This window comes from Xenopus laevis, chromosome 4S (genome assembly GCF_017654675.1).
Source record: "Xenopus laevis strain J_2021 chromosome 4S, Xenopus_laevis_v10.1, whole genome shotgun sequence".
NCBI lineage: Eukaryota > Metazoa > Chordata > Amphibia > Anura > Pipidae > Xenopus > Xenopus laevis.
Genome location: NC_054378.1, coordinates 121140954 through 121159697, shown reverse-complemented (window position 1 = coordinate 121159697; position 18744 = coordinate 121140954). Strand labels below are relative to the sequence as shown.

The window sequence follows — 18744 nt, the reverse complement described above, 5'->3', positions numbered from 1 at the left end:
ATGTTACAATTACAATCTTTCTTGGAAAAGATCTTTCCAAGAAAGATTGTTCATTTCTATACACACGTGTAGAGCTGAATCGTCAGATATACAGGTAGAAACGATACAATTCTATCTGTATCTGACAATTCAGCACTAACAATGGCAGATGTTCGGGTGCCTTCAAAGGCACCCAACCAAAATTTTCCAGCCAGCCTGATCAATGAGCCAACCAATATCAAAATAATGTTTTTTTCACTTATGTGTGGGGGGTGGGTAGCTGCCAACGTCGCATATTTATATGTGGGCTGCTTTGTTTTTCCAGGACTGCTTTTTGCTCCCAGTCCAGCCCTGGAATGGACTGATGAGCAGCAGTGGATAGGGAGTGAGCAAGCTGTATGATGTGATCAGGAAGGGGTCCGGGCCGGGCCATAGTATTGCCTTGGGTGTAAATACTTTTTGGACTGGCTCTGTTGGCCACAATTTAATCTAGGACCCCAGAGCTGCAAAGCAGAAGTTATAAATTATAACTCTTGTGAAGTAAGTTGGACTTCATTATCCAGAATGGAAAGGAGAATAGTAACTGGCACTCCTTCAGGTTGCCTTTGTGGTCCCTTCAGCTCACAATGCTTCTATGGCTATTTAAAGATGTTAGGACTCATTTACAAATCCCAGGGACACAAGTGCTGGAGCCCTAAGATGGATAAAAGTACAACCCCTGGGACATATCCATGGAGCTCTTTTATCCTGGAGCATCACTTTACTTTATGTCTGCCATAGGCAGGACCCTCTATAGTCCTGTTTTCCCAAGAGCCAAGGTAAAATATACCTGGATATGTGCCGACCAGTCTTGTGGTTGGAAAACAATTTAAAACTACTCTACAAACCAAGCCTGCCCAGACTTTAGTTCATGATTACACATATGCTGCTTAGCTTGCAAAGCATCAATAAGTTGGTATAACAATGAGGACTTTCGATGACCTACAACATCACTGTTTATCTCCAACTAAGTTGCTTACATGGACAGTTGTTCAGGGAAAGGACATAAGGGGACAAGTTGTGGGGGGGTTACTTAGATCTCACCAAGTACATCTTGTCTGTGTTTGCCTAAAATACTGTACATTTGAAATCATGAAGAATTTTAACCTTTCTTTAAAAATCCCATGATATTGCATTCTGCCAGAGTACAAAAAGCGCTATTCAGCCAGCCGGGAATCTGGAAAAAATAACTTATTTTTAAATGATAAACTCCTGAGACCCGGGGCAGTTTAATCCAAACAAATGTCCATTCTGTCTTTGTCCACATGAATTTGCTCTGTGAAGCCATCGGTATGTTGATCCCATCAGCCCTTCTTCTGTTTCTCAACACTATAAACTTTTTTCCTGGCTTTTACATCAATATGTACCAAGAAAAATGACTCTGCAAAGATGTCGTCTGGCAGAACAAGGGCTCCTATTATGATAAAAGGGCAATAATATGGTTGTTTTGGAATTGAGGACAAATGTTTATGGGATGCTTTACTTAGACAAAGCAGTGTCTCAAAGGAAATGGTACGTTATGCAACAGAGAAGGCAATATTCTTCTCTCCAGTTGGGGCAGAATAAAATCTCCTAGCAATCCTGGGTTCTAAACATCTTGGATATTATCTATGGATGTAGACAAAATAAGGGAAAAATACAAGAAATCTTATGAATGACTGTTATTTGAAAGTAAATGTTGTGTTACTTTCAGTTGGCAAATATTATATAAAAATTCTTACATAAATTTGGTTTACTCAAAGTTCGGTTTTTGTGTTATCCCCCACCCCCATCAGGCTTGTTAGTTGGATGCTCTGGAACCAGGCAACACTTGACAAAACCCGATCTGAATTGATTCACTGATGGTCTCAAGAAGTACATTCCCATCATATCCTTTCATGACCCCACTGGGTTCTTAAAAATGGCCTCGCATACTACAAATGTTGTGTTATCTACTATCCCAATGTCCGAAAGGCCAATCAATTGGATAGTATGGAACTATGCAACACATGCCAGCTCTCTCTAAACTGATTTATTGATGGCCTAGAGAAGCACATCCCCTTTTAGGGGCAAATATTCTAGAAAAATTCTTACAAAAATTTGGGTACTCACAGTTCAGTTTTTGTGTTATCCCCCCCTATCAGGCTAGTTAGTTGGATGATCTGGAACCAGGAAACACTTTACAATACCCTATCTGAATGGATTCGCTGATGGTTTTAAGAAGTATACACCCCCTATGAATGTTCCAATAATCATCATCAGTCAACAAGATTTTACATTTTAAGTTTTCAACTCTGGTGCCCATTTTATTTCAGACAGGTGATAATAACTGAATTTTACAATGACTTGAAATGAAGGCCAGTGCATTTAAAGTTAGTGAAATGAGCAGAAATGCTGTTGTCCGATTGCTCCCCTTTATGGCTTGACTGGCATGGTACACCCTTGTGTTGTATTGAATAAACAGTGTCCCTCTGTAACATGTTGCATTGTGTTGTGTTATGGCGTAGCATACTTCTTTGGGCATCCTAGATCTACAACCCACATTTCCCAGCGTGTATTGATTTATACAGGTATGGGATCTGTGATCCGGAGACCCATTATCCAGAAAGCTCTGAATTATGGGAAGACTATCTCCTGTAGACTCCATTAATATCAAATAATCCACATTTTTAAAAATCATTTCCTTATTCTCTGTAATAAACCAGTACCTTGAACTTGATCCCAACTAAGATATAATTAAACCTTACTGAAGGCAGACTTAGTAGACTTAGGGGTTTATTTATTAAAATCCAATTTTTTTGTGGTTGGACTTTTAAGGGGGAAAAAAAATTTGTAGAAAAAAACTAGACTTTTGTTAGATTTATTGTACTCCTATCATGTTAAAAGTCCAAATAAAAAATATTCCAACTCCTGCCAAATTCATGTAGAAGTCAATGGCAGCTGTCCTCAGTGGCGGATTAAGGGCATGTGAGGCCCCTAGGCTACACTTTCCACAGGGCCCCCTTCTAGGGTAGGGTCTTCTTTCGGCGCGTTACGCGCCACGCTTTTTTAAAAAAAAAGCCGATCGCCGTGTAAATTATTTCACTGTCTGCAGGCTACAAAAAGTATTTTACTGTCTGCAAAAATTATTTCACTGTCTGCAGAAATTATTTCACTGACTACAGGCTACAAAAATTATTTTACTGTCTGCAGAAATTATTTCACTGTCTGCAAAAATGATTTCACTGTCTGCAGGCTACAAAAATTATTTTACTGTCTGCAGAAATTATTTCACTGTCTGCAGAAATTATTTCACTGTTTACAGGCTACAAAAATTATTTTACTGTCTGCAGAAATTATTTCACTGTCTGCAGAAATTATTTCACTGTCTACAGGCTACAAAAATTATTTTATTGTCTGCAGAAATTATTTCACGGTCTGCGAAAATTATTTCACTGTCTGCAGGCTACAAAAATTATTTACTGTCTGTAGAAATTATTTCACTGTCTGCAGAAATTATTTCACTGTCTACAGGCTACAAAAATTATTTTATTGTCTGCAGAAATTATTTCACTGTCTGCAAAAATTATTTCACTGTCTGCAGGCTACAAAAATTATTTTACTGTGTCTGCAGAAATGTTACTGGGCCCAGCCGGGTGCTCCCTGCACCCTCTCTGCTGCTGGCCGACCCAACCCCAGGCTCACCTGAAATTTTTAATTAAAAAAACCCCACAAAAAATTCAACTCTGCCCACTGGCACAGTGCCACTGAGTCCTGCAGGACCGGTTGCTACTGCTAGTCTGTTACTTTCTGTCCAGCGTCCACTACTACGCTGGCTGGCCTGGCTCCGTGGCCCATTGGGCCCCCAGCCCACCCCATGCCTTGCTCTAGCTAGCTGCCTGCTGGGACTAAGTCTAACTGACTAAGAGACAATGAAGAAGAAGAAGAAAAAAAAAGAAGGCAGATAGAGTCAGACTACGTGTCTGCTCTGCCTGAGTCTCTGATCGCGTGTGTGCAAAAGTGTGCTACGCTCAACTCTTTTAAACCTTCGGCGCACACCAGTGACGTCACTGGTGAGCGCGTTCCAAACACCCAGTCAGATTAACGCAGAGAGGCGCATCATCACGCTGCGCACAGACGCCTCATACCTTCTACTTCTCCCAGTCCCAGGCAGGCAGCAAGCCGGGGGGGCCCTGGGGCCGACCTGGACCCGCACCTGGACCCGGTGGATTTTTAATTAAAAAAAAATAAAAAATTTTTGTAAAAAACCCATGGGCCCCTACCACCAATGGGCTAGGCTAGGCAGTAATCCGCCCCTGGCTGTCCTGTTGATATCCTGAGCTGGGTTACAGTCAATAATCCAAATATTTTGTGGTTTCGGGCGTTAAATCCAAAAAAATTGTATGATTCGGATTTTTTCACGATTTTATCGAGTTTTTTTCTGCACAAGAAATCTTTGGAAAAATGTATTGATAAATAGGAGGAAAAGCCTGTGCAGATTTGGCCGGAGTAGTTTCAGAAAATATTGAGAACTTTTTGGATTTTGATAAATAACCCCCTTAAGGTATGGAGATTCAAATTACGGATAGACCCCTTATCTGGAAATTCCCAGGTCCAGAACATTCTTGATAACAGGTCCCATACCTGTACTAACATATTCACATTAAAGCATAAGCTTGGAAAAATCATGAAAAGGAAAGATTATATTTATATTTGGTCCTTATTTGCATCAAAGTCAAGCTGACATATTAACTCGTGCTACACGCTCCATATATCTCTTTACTAAACTCACAGTTTATTTTAATTGTCGGGCTGTGAAGGAAACAATCAGGGATTCAACTCTCTTGTACACGTCCCACTTCATAACAATGAATAAATAAAAAGTGACAGCCCATTAGCACATCGGCAGATTGCTTCACATATCAGGTTTGGGACGTAAAGTAGAATTGAAATCAACATTCTAATTCAGTTTTCCACTAAACCCTTTTGTGCCACGCTGAGCAAAAGAACAATATTCTATCATTTTAGTGAACCCATTTCCATAGTAACATTGTAACGTTGATAAAAGACACATGTCTAAGTGAAACCTGGACAACTGCTATTTAATCCAGGGGAAGGCAAAAAAACCCACACTTTCCAATTTTCTTCAGAGGGAAAAAAAATTCCTTTTATGACAAATAGATTAAAATAGGAAAGTGAAATATTACTACCAATAGCAGTCTTTGCAGATAACATTTACAAGACACAGTGGGTCACCAAGAAATCACCACACTAAAGAATTTAGGGAGCCGTACAATACTAAGGCTTTCCCCCAGAAACAAAAATAACCAAACAATGTGTCACTTTGAGACAAATTCTTTTATTTTTCTTCCTGATTCCAAGATCAAGTCCCTGGATCAGCTTTTTACTAACAGCTAATGTAGTTTTTAACTATAATCTAATGTATCAGCCTGTACAACAGATTCTTCACATCTCTCACTTTAGAAAAAAAAACCCTTTCAGAATAAAAAATGGAACCTAATTTCTTCTAAGCAAAATGGGTGTCCTTCTATCTGCTGGAAGGACCTACTGGTAAATAAAGCATCAGAGAGATTATTATATGATCCCTTTATATTTTTATACATAGTTATCAACTCCAACTTGGCCAATCTTTTGTCCATACCTTTTACCAGCTTAGTTGCCCTTCTCTGTACCCTGTGAGAATTTCAAAGTCATGTTTTGAATACTTCGACAATCGAATAGGATACTACGACTTCGAATTTACTTCGACTTCGTTTCGAAGTAAAAATCGTTTCGAATATCCAGATATTCGAACAGCACTTTTCTAAGGTTTTTTTGATTGAATAGAAATCCTTTGATCGATCGCTAAAAATAGTTCGAATCGTTCGATTCGAACTATTTAATTGTTCGTTCAAACAATTTCTATTCGATCGTTTGATCAATCGAATACGCTATAAATCCTTCGACTTCGATATTCGAAGTCGAAGGATTTCAATTTGAGGGTCGAATTTTGAAGTTTTTTAACTTCGAAATTCAACCCTTAGTAAATCTGCCCCATAATATCTCACAGAGTGAACTAACAAGGAACACTACTAGTTCATTGCACAACATTTGTCATACTTTCCCACTAGGCAAGTAAAACAGATCTTGTTTTACAGTGACTGATTAGGAATAAAATTGCTTCTTTGTTTTGGGGGGAAAAACGTTGATCAACCATCTTCCAATTAATTTGTTCTATTTTAATTGATAGGATTGGGAATATGATAGAATATACATATATCTGAGGTGATTTGCTGTTAAGGACATTGTGTATCAGGCTTATGTAACCTCCTTCCATACCCTCAAACTGGGATGCATTTTTGGTTTTCTTGTGTTTTTGTGAAGTTTGCACCCAAACTAAACAAAACTATCCAGCCCAATTAATTCCATCCAGGATGTGGCAATAGGATCTTGACAAACTGGCAATTTGGGCCGCTAAGGGGCACATTTAGTTAGCATGAGTGAAGGATTAGAAGGAAATAACTTTGAATTTCTAAGTTTTTTTGTTTTGGCTACTTCGACCATCGAATTGGCTACTTCGACCTTCGACTTGGACTTCGAAACGAATGATTCGAACTAAAAATCGTTCGACTATTCGACCATTGGATAGTCGAAGTACTGTCTCTTTAAAAAACAACTTTGACCACCTACTTCACCACCTAAAACCTACCGAGCACCAATGTTAGCCTATGGGGAAGGTCCCCATAAGCTTTCTATAAGCTTTCGATATTCGAAGTCGAAGGATTTTACTTCGAAGGTCGAATATCGGGGGTTAATTAACGCTCGATATTCACCAATAGTAAATGTGCCCCTGAGTGTCAGGTGAGATTGAATGTTAATAAATGTAAAGTCATGCACCTGGGATGTTAAAATATCCAAGCCAGTTTTACCCTTTATGGGACTGCACTAGGAAAAGGGTGTTTTATACCAAAGGGTTGCCCTTACAAAAGGGTTCAACCTTATTTGTTGCATATATGGTGAGTACTAGTCACTGAATTCTTTGGCTAGTCTATAATATAATTTATTTGGGTATGAACATACAAGTGTACATACCTGTTGTTGATGCAACAGAAGATACATTTTTTTTAGTCAATTACCAGGCGTACATGTTAGATTATGCCCTGGAAGGTGTGATATTTGTGAATGCTTCTGTAAAATATTTTCACACCACTGTAGCTATGAAGCTTTAGTAAAGGACAATTCGCACATAACTATTAGCAAGTGTCACATTGGCGGGTTGATTCTTGTGCAAATTTTAAAGTCTGTGATTTAGTAGATGGGTTGGTTGGAACAAAGATATCAGTCATGACATGTACCACTGCAACCTACCTATGTTGGGCTTTCTCTATCAAGAAGTTAGGGAATGTATAGTTACAATCAAGAAGATGTGCATCTAGGTGCAAACATATGAGAACTCTTGAAGAAATTCTTACATTTTATTTGTAAAAAATTTGTGAAAAATTTCCAACTGCGTGAAAAACTTTCCACCACAGTTGACTGATTTTATTTCTACATTTCACGAAAACATTCGTGTTTTTTTTATAAAATCACACCTTTTTCAGAATTTATTAAACCCTGAGGATGGAACAGTCCGAATCTGAAAATCCGGCATCTCAGACCTGTCGAGGTTGCATATAAGTCAATGGGAGAAGTCCCCAATGTTTTTTTTGTGCGCTGGGTTTCGTGCAATACCCTGCAGTTTTCTGAGTTTTCAGGTGAAAATTCTGAAAAAATTGTGAAAATCATATGAAAAAATCGTGAAAATTGGATTTTTCCCGAAAAGCTGATTTTCAGGAAAATGTAATAATAAATAAGTGGAAAAAACACTTTGATCGGATTTTTAGCAGAAAATATTGAGATAAATTTGGACTTGGATAAATAACCCCCTAAGTCAGGGATGTCCAAACTTTTTGCAATGGAGGCCAGATTTGGTGAATTGAAAATGTGTGGGGGCCGACTAGTGATGGGCGAATTTGCGCAGTTTCACTTCGCCGAAAAATTTGTGAATTTCCTGCGAAATTCGCAAAACAGCAAAAATTTGCGAAACGGCATTGGCGTCCGTTTTTTTAATGCCGGCGTCCGTTTTTTGGTGAAAATGTGCCATGTGCCAGCGTCCATTTTTTTTGACGCCAGCGAATTTTCGCATCTGTTTTGCAAATTTATTCGCCAGCTGCGAATCACGCAAATTCGCCGAGTTCTCGCCTGCCGAATAAATTCGCCCATCACTAGGGCCGACCATTCAGCCTGACAAAATGACAAAATGTCTAGCCCCATGTCAGATTTCAAAATTGAATATAAAAAAATCTGTTTGCTCTTTTGAGAAATGGATTTCAGTGCAGAATTCTGCTGGAGTAGCACTATTAACTGCGTTTTGAAAAAAACATATTTTCCGATGACAGGATCCCTTTAAGGGGAGAAAAAATATTTCAGAGATGCAAAATGACCAGTCAACCCACTGAACAAACAGACAGATCACGCCAATCTGGTTACAGAAATGTCCAGTACAAGTCCATTTAAAATTAAAGTTACGCATTGAATGGACCTATCAGAAGAGCATTCCAAAAGTTGGCCAACATATCTGATTAGAATTTGAACAACTGCAAGCAGATTCTGGAAAAAAAATGGATAATTTTTGACTTAAACACTCAGGCAGATGTTGAACAGTTTGATTTATGATTGGCCAACTTGCTCTGCCTGTGGGTAGCCAGCTTAATATAATGTGTCGCCTCCTAAACTTCCAGGATTGGCAGCAGAAGAATTTGTACATGTGTAGAGGAAACTCTTGGATAGCTCTTTTAATGCAATATCAATTTTTTTTTAAAAAAAAGAAAACAACTTTTAACCTTATGGAGCAAAAGACATCCCATTGTCCACCAGAGGGACTGGAACAAAAGATGAATAGTCTTGATGCCCAAAGCTATTTGTCAGTTTGACTTTGATAACCCAGCACTAAAAGAGGCCCTTTTATGTTTATGCAAAAGCATGACGTCAAAGGCATGAAAAAAATAGTATCAAAATAAAAGGCTACACTTGCAGTGTATCTAACAAGTCTCTTGTATGAACAATTTGCTTCATGCATAACTAATTAGCTTGGCTTATTAGGAGCCTGGACTACTGTGCTGAAGCCTTTTGCCTACTGTTTCGTAAACTTGCTTGTGGTTGTTCCATTAAACAGTGTCAGAGCAGGAGATTAAGGGATTTAGAGTGAAAAACACTTGGACTAATATTGACAATGCTGGAAATGCTTGACTATAACCATTACCAGGTAGGAATTATATTTTAATTCTCTAATTTCTACTTTTCTGCAATCTATCGTGTGTCCTTTTGTGCAAATGTCATACAATTAACCGTGTCTTTATTCAGGTATCAACGATTAGGAAAAATGTACTGCATTTTTAAGACTTATGAATTGAGTAAGATATGTTAATGTCTTGTTGGTGATATATATTATGTAGTCAATGAGAAAATATATATATATAAATAATAATTTAAATATTCTGTAATATTTTTTTAAATATCTATTTTTGTATATCTTGTCTCTTAACCGTAAACTTTGAATTTTTAATGCAATTGTATTTTCATAGTTCTTAAAATTCTGTTCTGTTTATGTATTGTTTTAATTTTTTAATTTTGATTGAATTAAAATTGTAAATTTAAAAAATAAAAAAAAACAATATATTTTAATATAGTTACAGTGATGCCACTTTAGTTATAGAATTTGAATCTGTATTCTCTGTTTCTAGAGTTGTTCTGGAATTAAAAGCCTTGGCTATATATCTATATATAGGTATGGAAACTTCTATCTAGAATGCTCGGGATCTGGGTTTTCTGGATAATAATGGTATCTCCACACTTTGTCTATTAATTTTTTTTAAACATTAAATAAAACCAACAGGATTGTTCTGCTTCCAATAAAGATTAATTATTTCTTAGTTGGGTTCGAGTACAAAGTTCTGTCTTATTGTTACAGAGAAAAAGGAAATAATTTTTATAATTTATCATAATTTAATCATACTTTAAGTTATTTGATTAAGATGGAGTCTATGGGAAATGGTCATCATATAATTCAGAGTTTTCTGGATAACGGGATTCTGTATAAATGATCTAATACCTGTACATCATTACCATTACCATAATAAGTTTCTTTTGGAAATTCTTTACACTAACTTCTACAACCGTGAGACTTGAGCAATTGATTGACTGCTGCTGTCAAAGGGTACGAAATCAGCAAGAAAGCTGGCAAGCCGGAAAGTTGAAAGATAAAATGTTTTTTATTATGTAATGTTGGTCAATTTCTAATTATATTTTTACATAAATGCAGAAACAATTTAATTTCAGCTGGTCCTTTTCTATAATTAGATAACCTCAATGTTTCTTTTTTCCCCCTAAATATAACATTTATGGCTAAATATAACTGAAATGTGAAAGCTGTAAAATGAAGTTCTCGGTTACATAACTTGAGAACAGGAAACTGCTGATTTAATCGTCTTTCAGATGATTATAAGAATTAAAGTCACACCCGTCATACACCCTATCTTAATTTACTCATTTATAATAATATTATTTTCAGGGGTATATTCTTTAAAAGGAAAAGGGAATAATATCTTTGATAAATAAGCGAAATGTAAGTGGAATGATTTTTGGAGAATATTGTATAGATTTTATATTGCTACATTGGAAAGGGAAAAAAAGAAATAATTGTTTCATGGAGTTTCTTTTTTTAATTTCATTACACATTCATGTCTTCTCTTTTTGTCTTTGCCAGGTGCAGACCCACCTTGAAAATCCTACCAAGTACCACATCCAACAAGCTCAGAAACAGCAGGTAAAGCAATACCTGACTACGGCCAAACACTCCGGCCAGGCGTTAAGCTTACCCTGTCCAAACCAGCCTGGTGATCACATCATGCCCCCTGGACCGGGAAGCAGCGCGCCAAACAGTCCAATGGCTTTGTTAACAATTGGTTCAACCTGTGAAAAAGAGGTAACTGTATATATCTATGCTGCAACCACTACTAAGGCCACCCTGCTTCTTCCAATCACCTTGCTTCTTAAAATAGAATGGTCACCCTGCTTCCTTGATGAAAATATATTTTCATTTTATCATTTTTCCCATTCTAATTCTAATACTTTACATGTTTTATTCCTCCATATTTTAAAAGGTTTTACCTTAATCGTGGAATATCTCATTTAGAATTAAAAATTCGAATTTTCTGTTTATTTTAAATATTTTTTTATATTTTCCCAAACTATTAAAAAAAATAGAATTTTAATTTTTTCAAATAATAATAAAGTTTGCCACAAATTAGGCAACATTTGATTTCTAATTTCTATTTGGTTAAAAACTAATGAAAAATAGAAAATGTTTACATTTTATCATTTTTCCCATTCTAATTCTAATATTTTACATGTTTTATTCCTCCATATTTTGAAAGGTTTTACCTTAATAAAGGAATCATGGAATATCTCATTTAGAATTAAAAACTAGAATTTTCTGTTAATTTAAATTTTTTAAATTATATTTGCCCAAACTATTAAAAAAAATAATCTTTTCATTTTTTTTTTAAATAATAATAAAGTTTGCCACAAATTAGGCAACATTTGATTTCTTGGGCTGCGGTTAAATAACAATGAAAAATAGAACATTTTTACATTTTATCATTTTTCCCATTCTAATTCTAATATTTTACATGTTTTATTCCTCCATATTTTGAAAGGTTTTACCTTAATAAAGGAATATCTCATTAAGAATTAAAAATTCGAATTTTCTGTTAATTTTCATTTTTTTTTAATTATATTTCCCCAACTATAAAAAAAATCTTTTCATTTTTTAAAAAAATAATAAAGTTTGCCACAAATTAGGCAACATTTGATTTCTTGGGCTGCGGTTAATTAACCATCAAAAGTAGAACATTTGTACATTCTTTTTAACCCCATTTCATGTTGTTAACTTCTGGGCATACTATTTTACTATTTATAATTAATGGTTAAATTTTAATCACGTTCATATGGTTGGAATCTTTGACTGATACAGTGGAGGGGTGCAATTCTATGGGTCATTCTTTTTCTGCTTCGAGTTACGAATATCTAATTTAGGATTAAAAATTAAGATTTTCTGTTAATTTTCATTTCTTTTTACATATTTCCCCAAACTAAAAAAAATAAAAAATATTTTCATTTTTTTTAAATAATAATAGTTTGTCACAAATTAGGCAAAATTTGATTTCTTGGGCTGTGGTTAGATAACAATGAAAATAGAACATTTTTATATTTTCTTAACCCCATTTCATGTTAAAGTAAAAAACTTCAAAAAGCTAATCACTAACTAACTGGCAATGGAACGTTTGCTTTTGATTGAACTGTTTGCAGTTTTAATTAAATAGTATTTTCTGCATGCATGGAAAATATGTTCTATAAAATAAAGGGAAAAATGAAACATACATATTAAATATGTTTGCTTTTAAGAGCAGAGTCGGGTATGAATATTTTTCCAAGTAAAAACAGAATTATAAGGAATAGAATGTTTTTGTAATGGATTGTTTCTTTTTTAATTGCATATTTCATATTTTCAACACGTTTATCAGTATGTGAATTTGTGCAAGGCCTTCATGTATTAGATTTAAGCCGGCAGGATATTTTTTGACTGATTTTTGAAAAATAATATTCAGTTCTCTTCTGTATTGTTCAAGGAGATACTAGATTTGGTTTTGATTTTAATGTCCAGAACGATGGGCTTGGCACAGAGATCTTGACATCTACTTTGCTTTACAGATGGATGATGTGATTGATGATATAATAAGCTTGGAGTCCAGTTATAATGAAGACATTCTCTTAATGGATCCTTCTATGCAAATGGCAAACACGGTAAGGCAGATATTTCATGGAGACATGGTGATGCGTGTTAGTGCTTTGTGTGGCACAAAGAGACAATTTAATTGGACAATCTGTGAGGGTGGGTGACAAATTTCTGAATAGTTTGCTGAAAATAAAACTAGTGAAAACTGAACTGTGACATTCATTGTGTATGGTTTAACCTCTTACATGCCAGGGTACAGAAAATCCAAAGTGCCGGCTTAGAACTGAATTTCCCAGGCTTTTCTTTGATAATGGTTCTTAGTTCTTAGTCTAAGGGGCAAATTTACTTATGGTCGAATATCAAGGGTTAATTAACCCTCGATATTCGACTGTCGAAGTTAAATCCTTCGACTTCGAATATCGAAGTCGAAGGATTTAGCCTTATTCGTTCGATCGAACGATTAAATCCTTCGAATCGTTCAATTCGAAGGATTTTAATCCATCGATCGAACGATTTTTGTTTGACCAAAAAAAGATTGCTAAGCCTATGGGGACCTTCCCCATAGGCAAACATTGACTTTGGTAGCTTTTAGGTGGCGAACTAGGGGGTTGAAGTTTTTCTTAAAGAGACAATACTACGAATATCGAATGGTTGAATAGTCAAGCAATTTGTAGTTCGAATCGTTCGATTCAAAGTCGTAGTCGAAGGTCAAAGTAGCCAATTCGATGGTCGAAGTAGCCAAAAAAAAACATTAGAAATTCAAAGTTTTTTTTCTTCTATTCCTTCACTCTAACTAGTAAATGGGCCCCTAAGTCTTTTTTTTTTTTTAGAACACTATAATCCTTTATTTTAACCCTTTAACTTGCTGTAGCTCTTTTTGGAACATGAGTCACGGCAAGTTAAAGGGTTAAGATGATGGTTTCCAGTGTTCTATAAATATTTTGCCAACACAGATAGGACTAATGTCCAAGAAGTTCAACAACCTTGACCTAAAGAAGCAAAAGTCATGGTGGGCAGAATATAATTGTTTAAGGCTGAGCTGCTAAAAGACTGATGCATTGTGAGGCTCTTAGAAGGGGGATACTGTGTTTATGAACACAAATGTTGATTAAAAGATGCAGCGCCTAAAAATAGTCTTTACTAAATGTAGCAATTTAGTAAAGCTTTAGTGATGCCTCAGAATAACCTAAGTAGTTTTGTTCTGCTTGTTACTGAAATATCTAGTTAAAATGTGCCTGCAGCTACCCCAAATATAAATATATATATATATATATATATATATATATATATATATATCTATATATATATATATATACTATTTGGGATTCAGACGAATCTTCCGAATCCTCTGTGAAAGATTTGGCCAAATACCGAACTGAATCTGAATCCTAATTTGCATATGCAAATTAGGGGCAGGAAAAGAAAAAGTGGAATTCTTCTTTTGTGGTCAAAAAGTCACATGATTTCCCTACCCGCCTCTAATTTAAATATGCAAATTAGGATTCGGATTCGGTTCGGCCAGGCACAAGGATTCGGCCGAATCCGAATCCTGCTGAAAAAGGCCAAATCCTGGCCAAATCCGTAACTGAATCTTGGATTCGGTGCATCCCTAATGAATACAGCTTAAGACCTCAAGTTGCCCAGTTTTGTTCCCTGTTAGATTGGGGGCAACAAACAATGAATAAATATGCCAACCAATGAATATACAGGTACGGGATCCATTAACCAGGAAACCCATTATCCCATTTTATCCAAATAATTCAAATTGATTACTTTTTTCTCTGTACTAATTAAACAGTTCCTTGTACTTGATCCCAACTAAGATATAATTAATCCTGATTGGAAGAAAAACCAAACTATTTGGATTTATTTTATGGACCCCAGGTCCTGGGCATTCTTGATAACAGGTCCCATACTTTTATAGAGTCATTCAACTTTTTAATTTTAATTAAACTTTTAAATAAATTGATCTTAGCTTGAAGAATTTTAAATTAACACCTCTTAGAAATTAAATTTGTAACAGGGTATAAAAAGGGCCAAAGCCCCAAAAGAGAGCAACAAATGCCATGTAGTATTAAAATTTAAATGATAGACTCGCCATGGCCAGAATGTGCAGTAAAGCCTCCAGGTTTCGTCTAGGGAAACTGCACATTAAAAGCATTCAGCTGATTTAAATATATGTTTTTTGATAACTAGTACTGTAATGAATGTTACTTGCACATTCTTTTTCTTTTATTGTTATGAATTAACAGTTGGTATCTGCTCTGGGAGAAACTGAGGATATGAACATATTTAGTCACACGCTTCGATTTTGTCGCGTGTCAATTTTTTTTTGAGTGAATGGCAAATTTTGGTCGCGGTTTTGTGAACACATTTGCCTGTGGCGAAACTCCCAGATTCGCAGCGGATTCAACAATGGTGAAATTTTTCGCCCATCACTAGTGCTGTCATGTAAATATTATGACAATCTTATTGTAGCCTGAACATCATACATATCTACATGTTTACAGATTGTATTGTTACATCAGAATTAAAATAAAAATTTTAAATACAGTTTTATATTCTAAGATCATTATTTTTTAGTAGGGGGTCAGTCAGTAATAAGCTTCTCCCTGCTGTAAGGAATCACTTTCTAATATCAAAATATCTGAGACATCCACACGTTGGTTCATTGTAAATCTGGGTTGTACTCAACAAAAATGTTCACTCATGGTGGATGTGTAATATCTACACTAAACCAATAGCATGGACAGTCTAGACCAGTGATCCCCAACCAGTGGCTCATGAGCAACATGTAACTCACCAACCCCTTGGATGTTGCTCCCAGTGGCCAAACCAAGTGTTTATTTTTTAATTCAGGCTTGAAGGCAAGTTTTGGTTGTATAAAAACCAGGTGTACTGCCAAACAGAGTCTCCTGTAGACTGCCAGTCCACATAGGAGCTACCAAATAGCCAATCACAGTCTTATTTGGAATCCGCACAAACCTTTTCATGGTTGTGTTGCTCCCCAACACTTTTTACTATTGAATGTTAAAAAGGTTGAGGATCCCTGGTCTAGTTTTTATGATTTATTTTCTTGGAAGAATTTTATCAGTTTGGTAAGTAAAGCCAACCAATAGGAGCCACTGAAAAGTCTTTTATTTGGAGAAGGATTTTGTTGGGCTTCGCTATGCTCAAGATAATTGACAACAGAAATAAGAACAAGACCTCAAGATAAAATTTTAACTAAAAAGAAACTAACAGCATAAAAATGCAAGAAAATGATGAACTGAGGAAAAACAAGAATGTCTATGAAAATCCTTAAATACTTTAATATCAAAAATATTCCAATTTATTCAAAATAATTTCCAGATTCAGAAAATGTTATTTTTAATACATTATCTATTATTCTTATAACAAAATGAATAATTAACGGCAGTGTTGTGCTTTTACTAGTAATTTTGCCATTAAACCTTTCCATATGTGTGCATTTTTGTTTCATTATAGTAGTACAGATTCAGGATTTATTTTTTTCAGATTAATCAAACTGGATCATTCCATGCAGAAGTGAGTTTTCACTCATTATTATATTAACTATACAGAGCTAAATTAAAATGTTTTTCTAACACCACATTAACACTAAAATCGATTTTGCTTTATTGTGATATGTCTGCAATGAAAATGTAACATGTAGATTAATATTCTTTTTTTTTTTTTCGTAGCTGCCTGTCTCTGGTAATTTGATTGACATTTATGGAAATCAAGGTATGCCTCCTCCGGGGTTAAACATCAGTAATTCTTGCCCTGCTAATCTGCCCAATATCAAAAGGGAGTTCACAGGTAAATAATATTAAATATTAGAGAGGTTGAGAGATAATTTCTACACATGAGAAGCACCAGTAATATGTTGTAGCTTTTTTGCAAACTATTGTCTTGCAACTGAAGTCTAAAGGTATATAATAATAGTTATTAGAATTACATGCAACAAAAACAATTTCATACATTATGAATAATTTAAAATGGGAATGAATTGTGGCTGTGGGATAGCAGGTATAGTAGGGAGAGATGGTGTCTATAGTAACAGTGGGATAATAGTCTCTGGGAAGGGAGTGTGACTGTGGGATAGCAGGTATAGTAGGGAGAGATGGTGTCTATAGTAACAGTGGGATAATAGTCTCTGGGAAGGGAGTGTGACTGTGGGATAGCAGGTATAGTAAGGAGAGATGGTGCCTATAGTAACAGTGGATAATAGTCTCTGGGAAGGGAGTGTGACTGTGGGATAGCAGGTATAGTAGGGAGAGATGGTGCCTATAGTAACAGTGGATAATAGTCTCTGGGAAGGGAGTGTGACTGTGGGATAGCAGGTATAGTAGGGAGAGATGGTGCCTATAGTAACAGTGGGATAATAGTCTCTGGGAAGGGAGTGTGACTGTGGGATAGCAGGTATAGTAGGGAGAGATGGTGCCTATAGTAACTGGGATAATAGTCTCTGGGAAGGGAGTGTGACTGTGGGATAGCAGGTATAGTAGGGAGAGATGTTACCTATAGTAACAGTGGGATAATAGTCTCTGAGAAGGGATTGTGACTGTGGGATAGCAGGTATAGTAGGGAGAGATGGTGTCTGTAGTAACAGTGGATAATAGTCTCTGGGAAGGGAGTGTGACTGTGGGATAGCAGGTATAGTAGGGAGAGATGGTGTCTATAGTAACAGTGGGATAATAGTCTCTGGGAAGGGAGTGTGACTGTGGGATAGCAGGTATAGTAGGGAGAGATGTTACCTATAGTAACAGTGGGATAATAGTCTCTGAGAAGGGAGTGTGACTGTGGGATAGCAGGTATAGTAGGGAGAGATGGTGTCTGTAGTAACAGTGGATAATAGTCTCTGGGAAGGGAGTGTGACTGTGGGATAGCAGGTATAGTAGGGAGAGATGGTGTCTATAGTAACAGTGGATAATAGTCTCTGGGAAGGGAGTGTGACTGTGGGATAGCAGGTATAGTAGGGAGAGATGGTGCCTATAGTAACAGTGGATAATAGTCTCTGGGAAGGGAGTGTGACTGTGGGATAGCAGGTATAGTAGGGAGAGATGGTGCCTATAGTAACAGTGGGATAATAGTCTCTGGGAAGGGAGTGTGACTGTGGGATAGCAGGTATAGTAGGGAGAGATGTTACCTATAGTAACAGTGGGATAATAGTCTCTGAGAAGGGAGTGTGACTGTGGGATAGCAGGTATAGTAGGGAGAGATGGTGTCTATAGTAACAGTGAGATAATAGTCTCTGGGAAGGGAGTGTGACTGTGGGATAGCAGGTATAGTAGGGAGAGATGGTGTCTATAGTAACAGTGGATAATAGTCTCTGGGAAGGGAGTGTGACTGTGGGATAGCAGGTATAGTAGGGAGAGATGGTGCCTATAGTAACAGTGGATAATAGTCTCTGGGAAGGGAGTGTGACTGTGGGATAGCAGGTATAGTAGGGAGAGATGGTGCCTATAGTAACAGTGGGATAATAGTCTCTGGGAAGGGAGTGTGACTGTGGGATAGCAGGTATAGTAGGGAGAGATGGTGCCTATAGTAACAGTGGGATAATAGTCTCTGGGAAGGGAGTGTGACTGTGGGATAGCAGGTATAGTAGGGAGAGATGGTGCCTATAGTAACAGTGGATAATAGTCTCTGGGAAGGGAGTGTGACTGTAGGATAGCAGGTATAGTAGGGAGAGATGGTGTCTATAGTAACAGTGGATAATAGTCTCTGGGAAGGGAGTGTGACTGTGGGATAGCAGGTATAGGAGGGAGAGATGTTACCTATAGTAACAGTGGGATAATAGTCTCTGAGAAGGGAGTGTGACTGTGGGATAGCAGGTATAGTAGAGGTAGATATTAATAGTGTTCCCCAGGTCTCATCACCACTAAGACAGCCCATGTGCATGTAAACAATTATATAAATTATAGTATTTGAAT

The 18744-nt window shown here is 36.5% G+C and overlaps 1 protein-coding gene across 11 annotated transcripts in view; it reads left to right on the top strand.

Moving 5' to 3' along the window:
* Positions 1-18744, top strand: part of mitf.S (melanocyte inducing transcription factor S homeolog) — a 163943-nt gene that overhangs the window by 136308 nt on the left and 8891 nt on the right. For 2 of the 11 annotated variants that reach the window (XM_041591128.1, XM_041591127.1), the window contains exons 1-5: positions 9225-9280; positions 10781-10999; positions 12787-12879; positions 16328-16357; positions 16513-16555. In XM_041591128.1, the coding sequence (XP_041447062.1) occupies positions 9248-9280; positions 10781-10999; positions 12787-12879; positions 16328-16357; positions 16513-16555 (418 nt within the window). In that variant the 5' untranslated portion in view covers positions 9225-9247. Of the gene's footprint in view, positions 1-9224; positions 9281-10780; positions 11000-12786; positions 12880-16327; positions 16358-16512; positions 16631-18744 lie in introns of those variants that run through there. The other 9 variants (XM_041591126.1, XM_041591125.1, XM_018259307.2 and 6 more) reach the window with 5 other exon arrangements.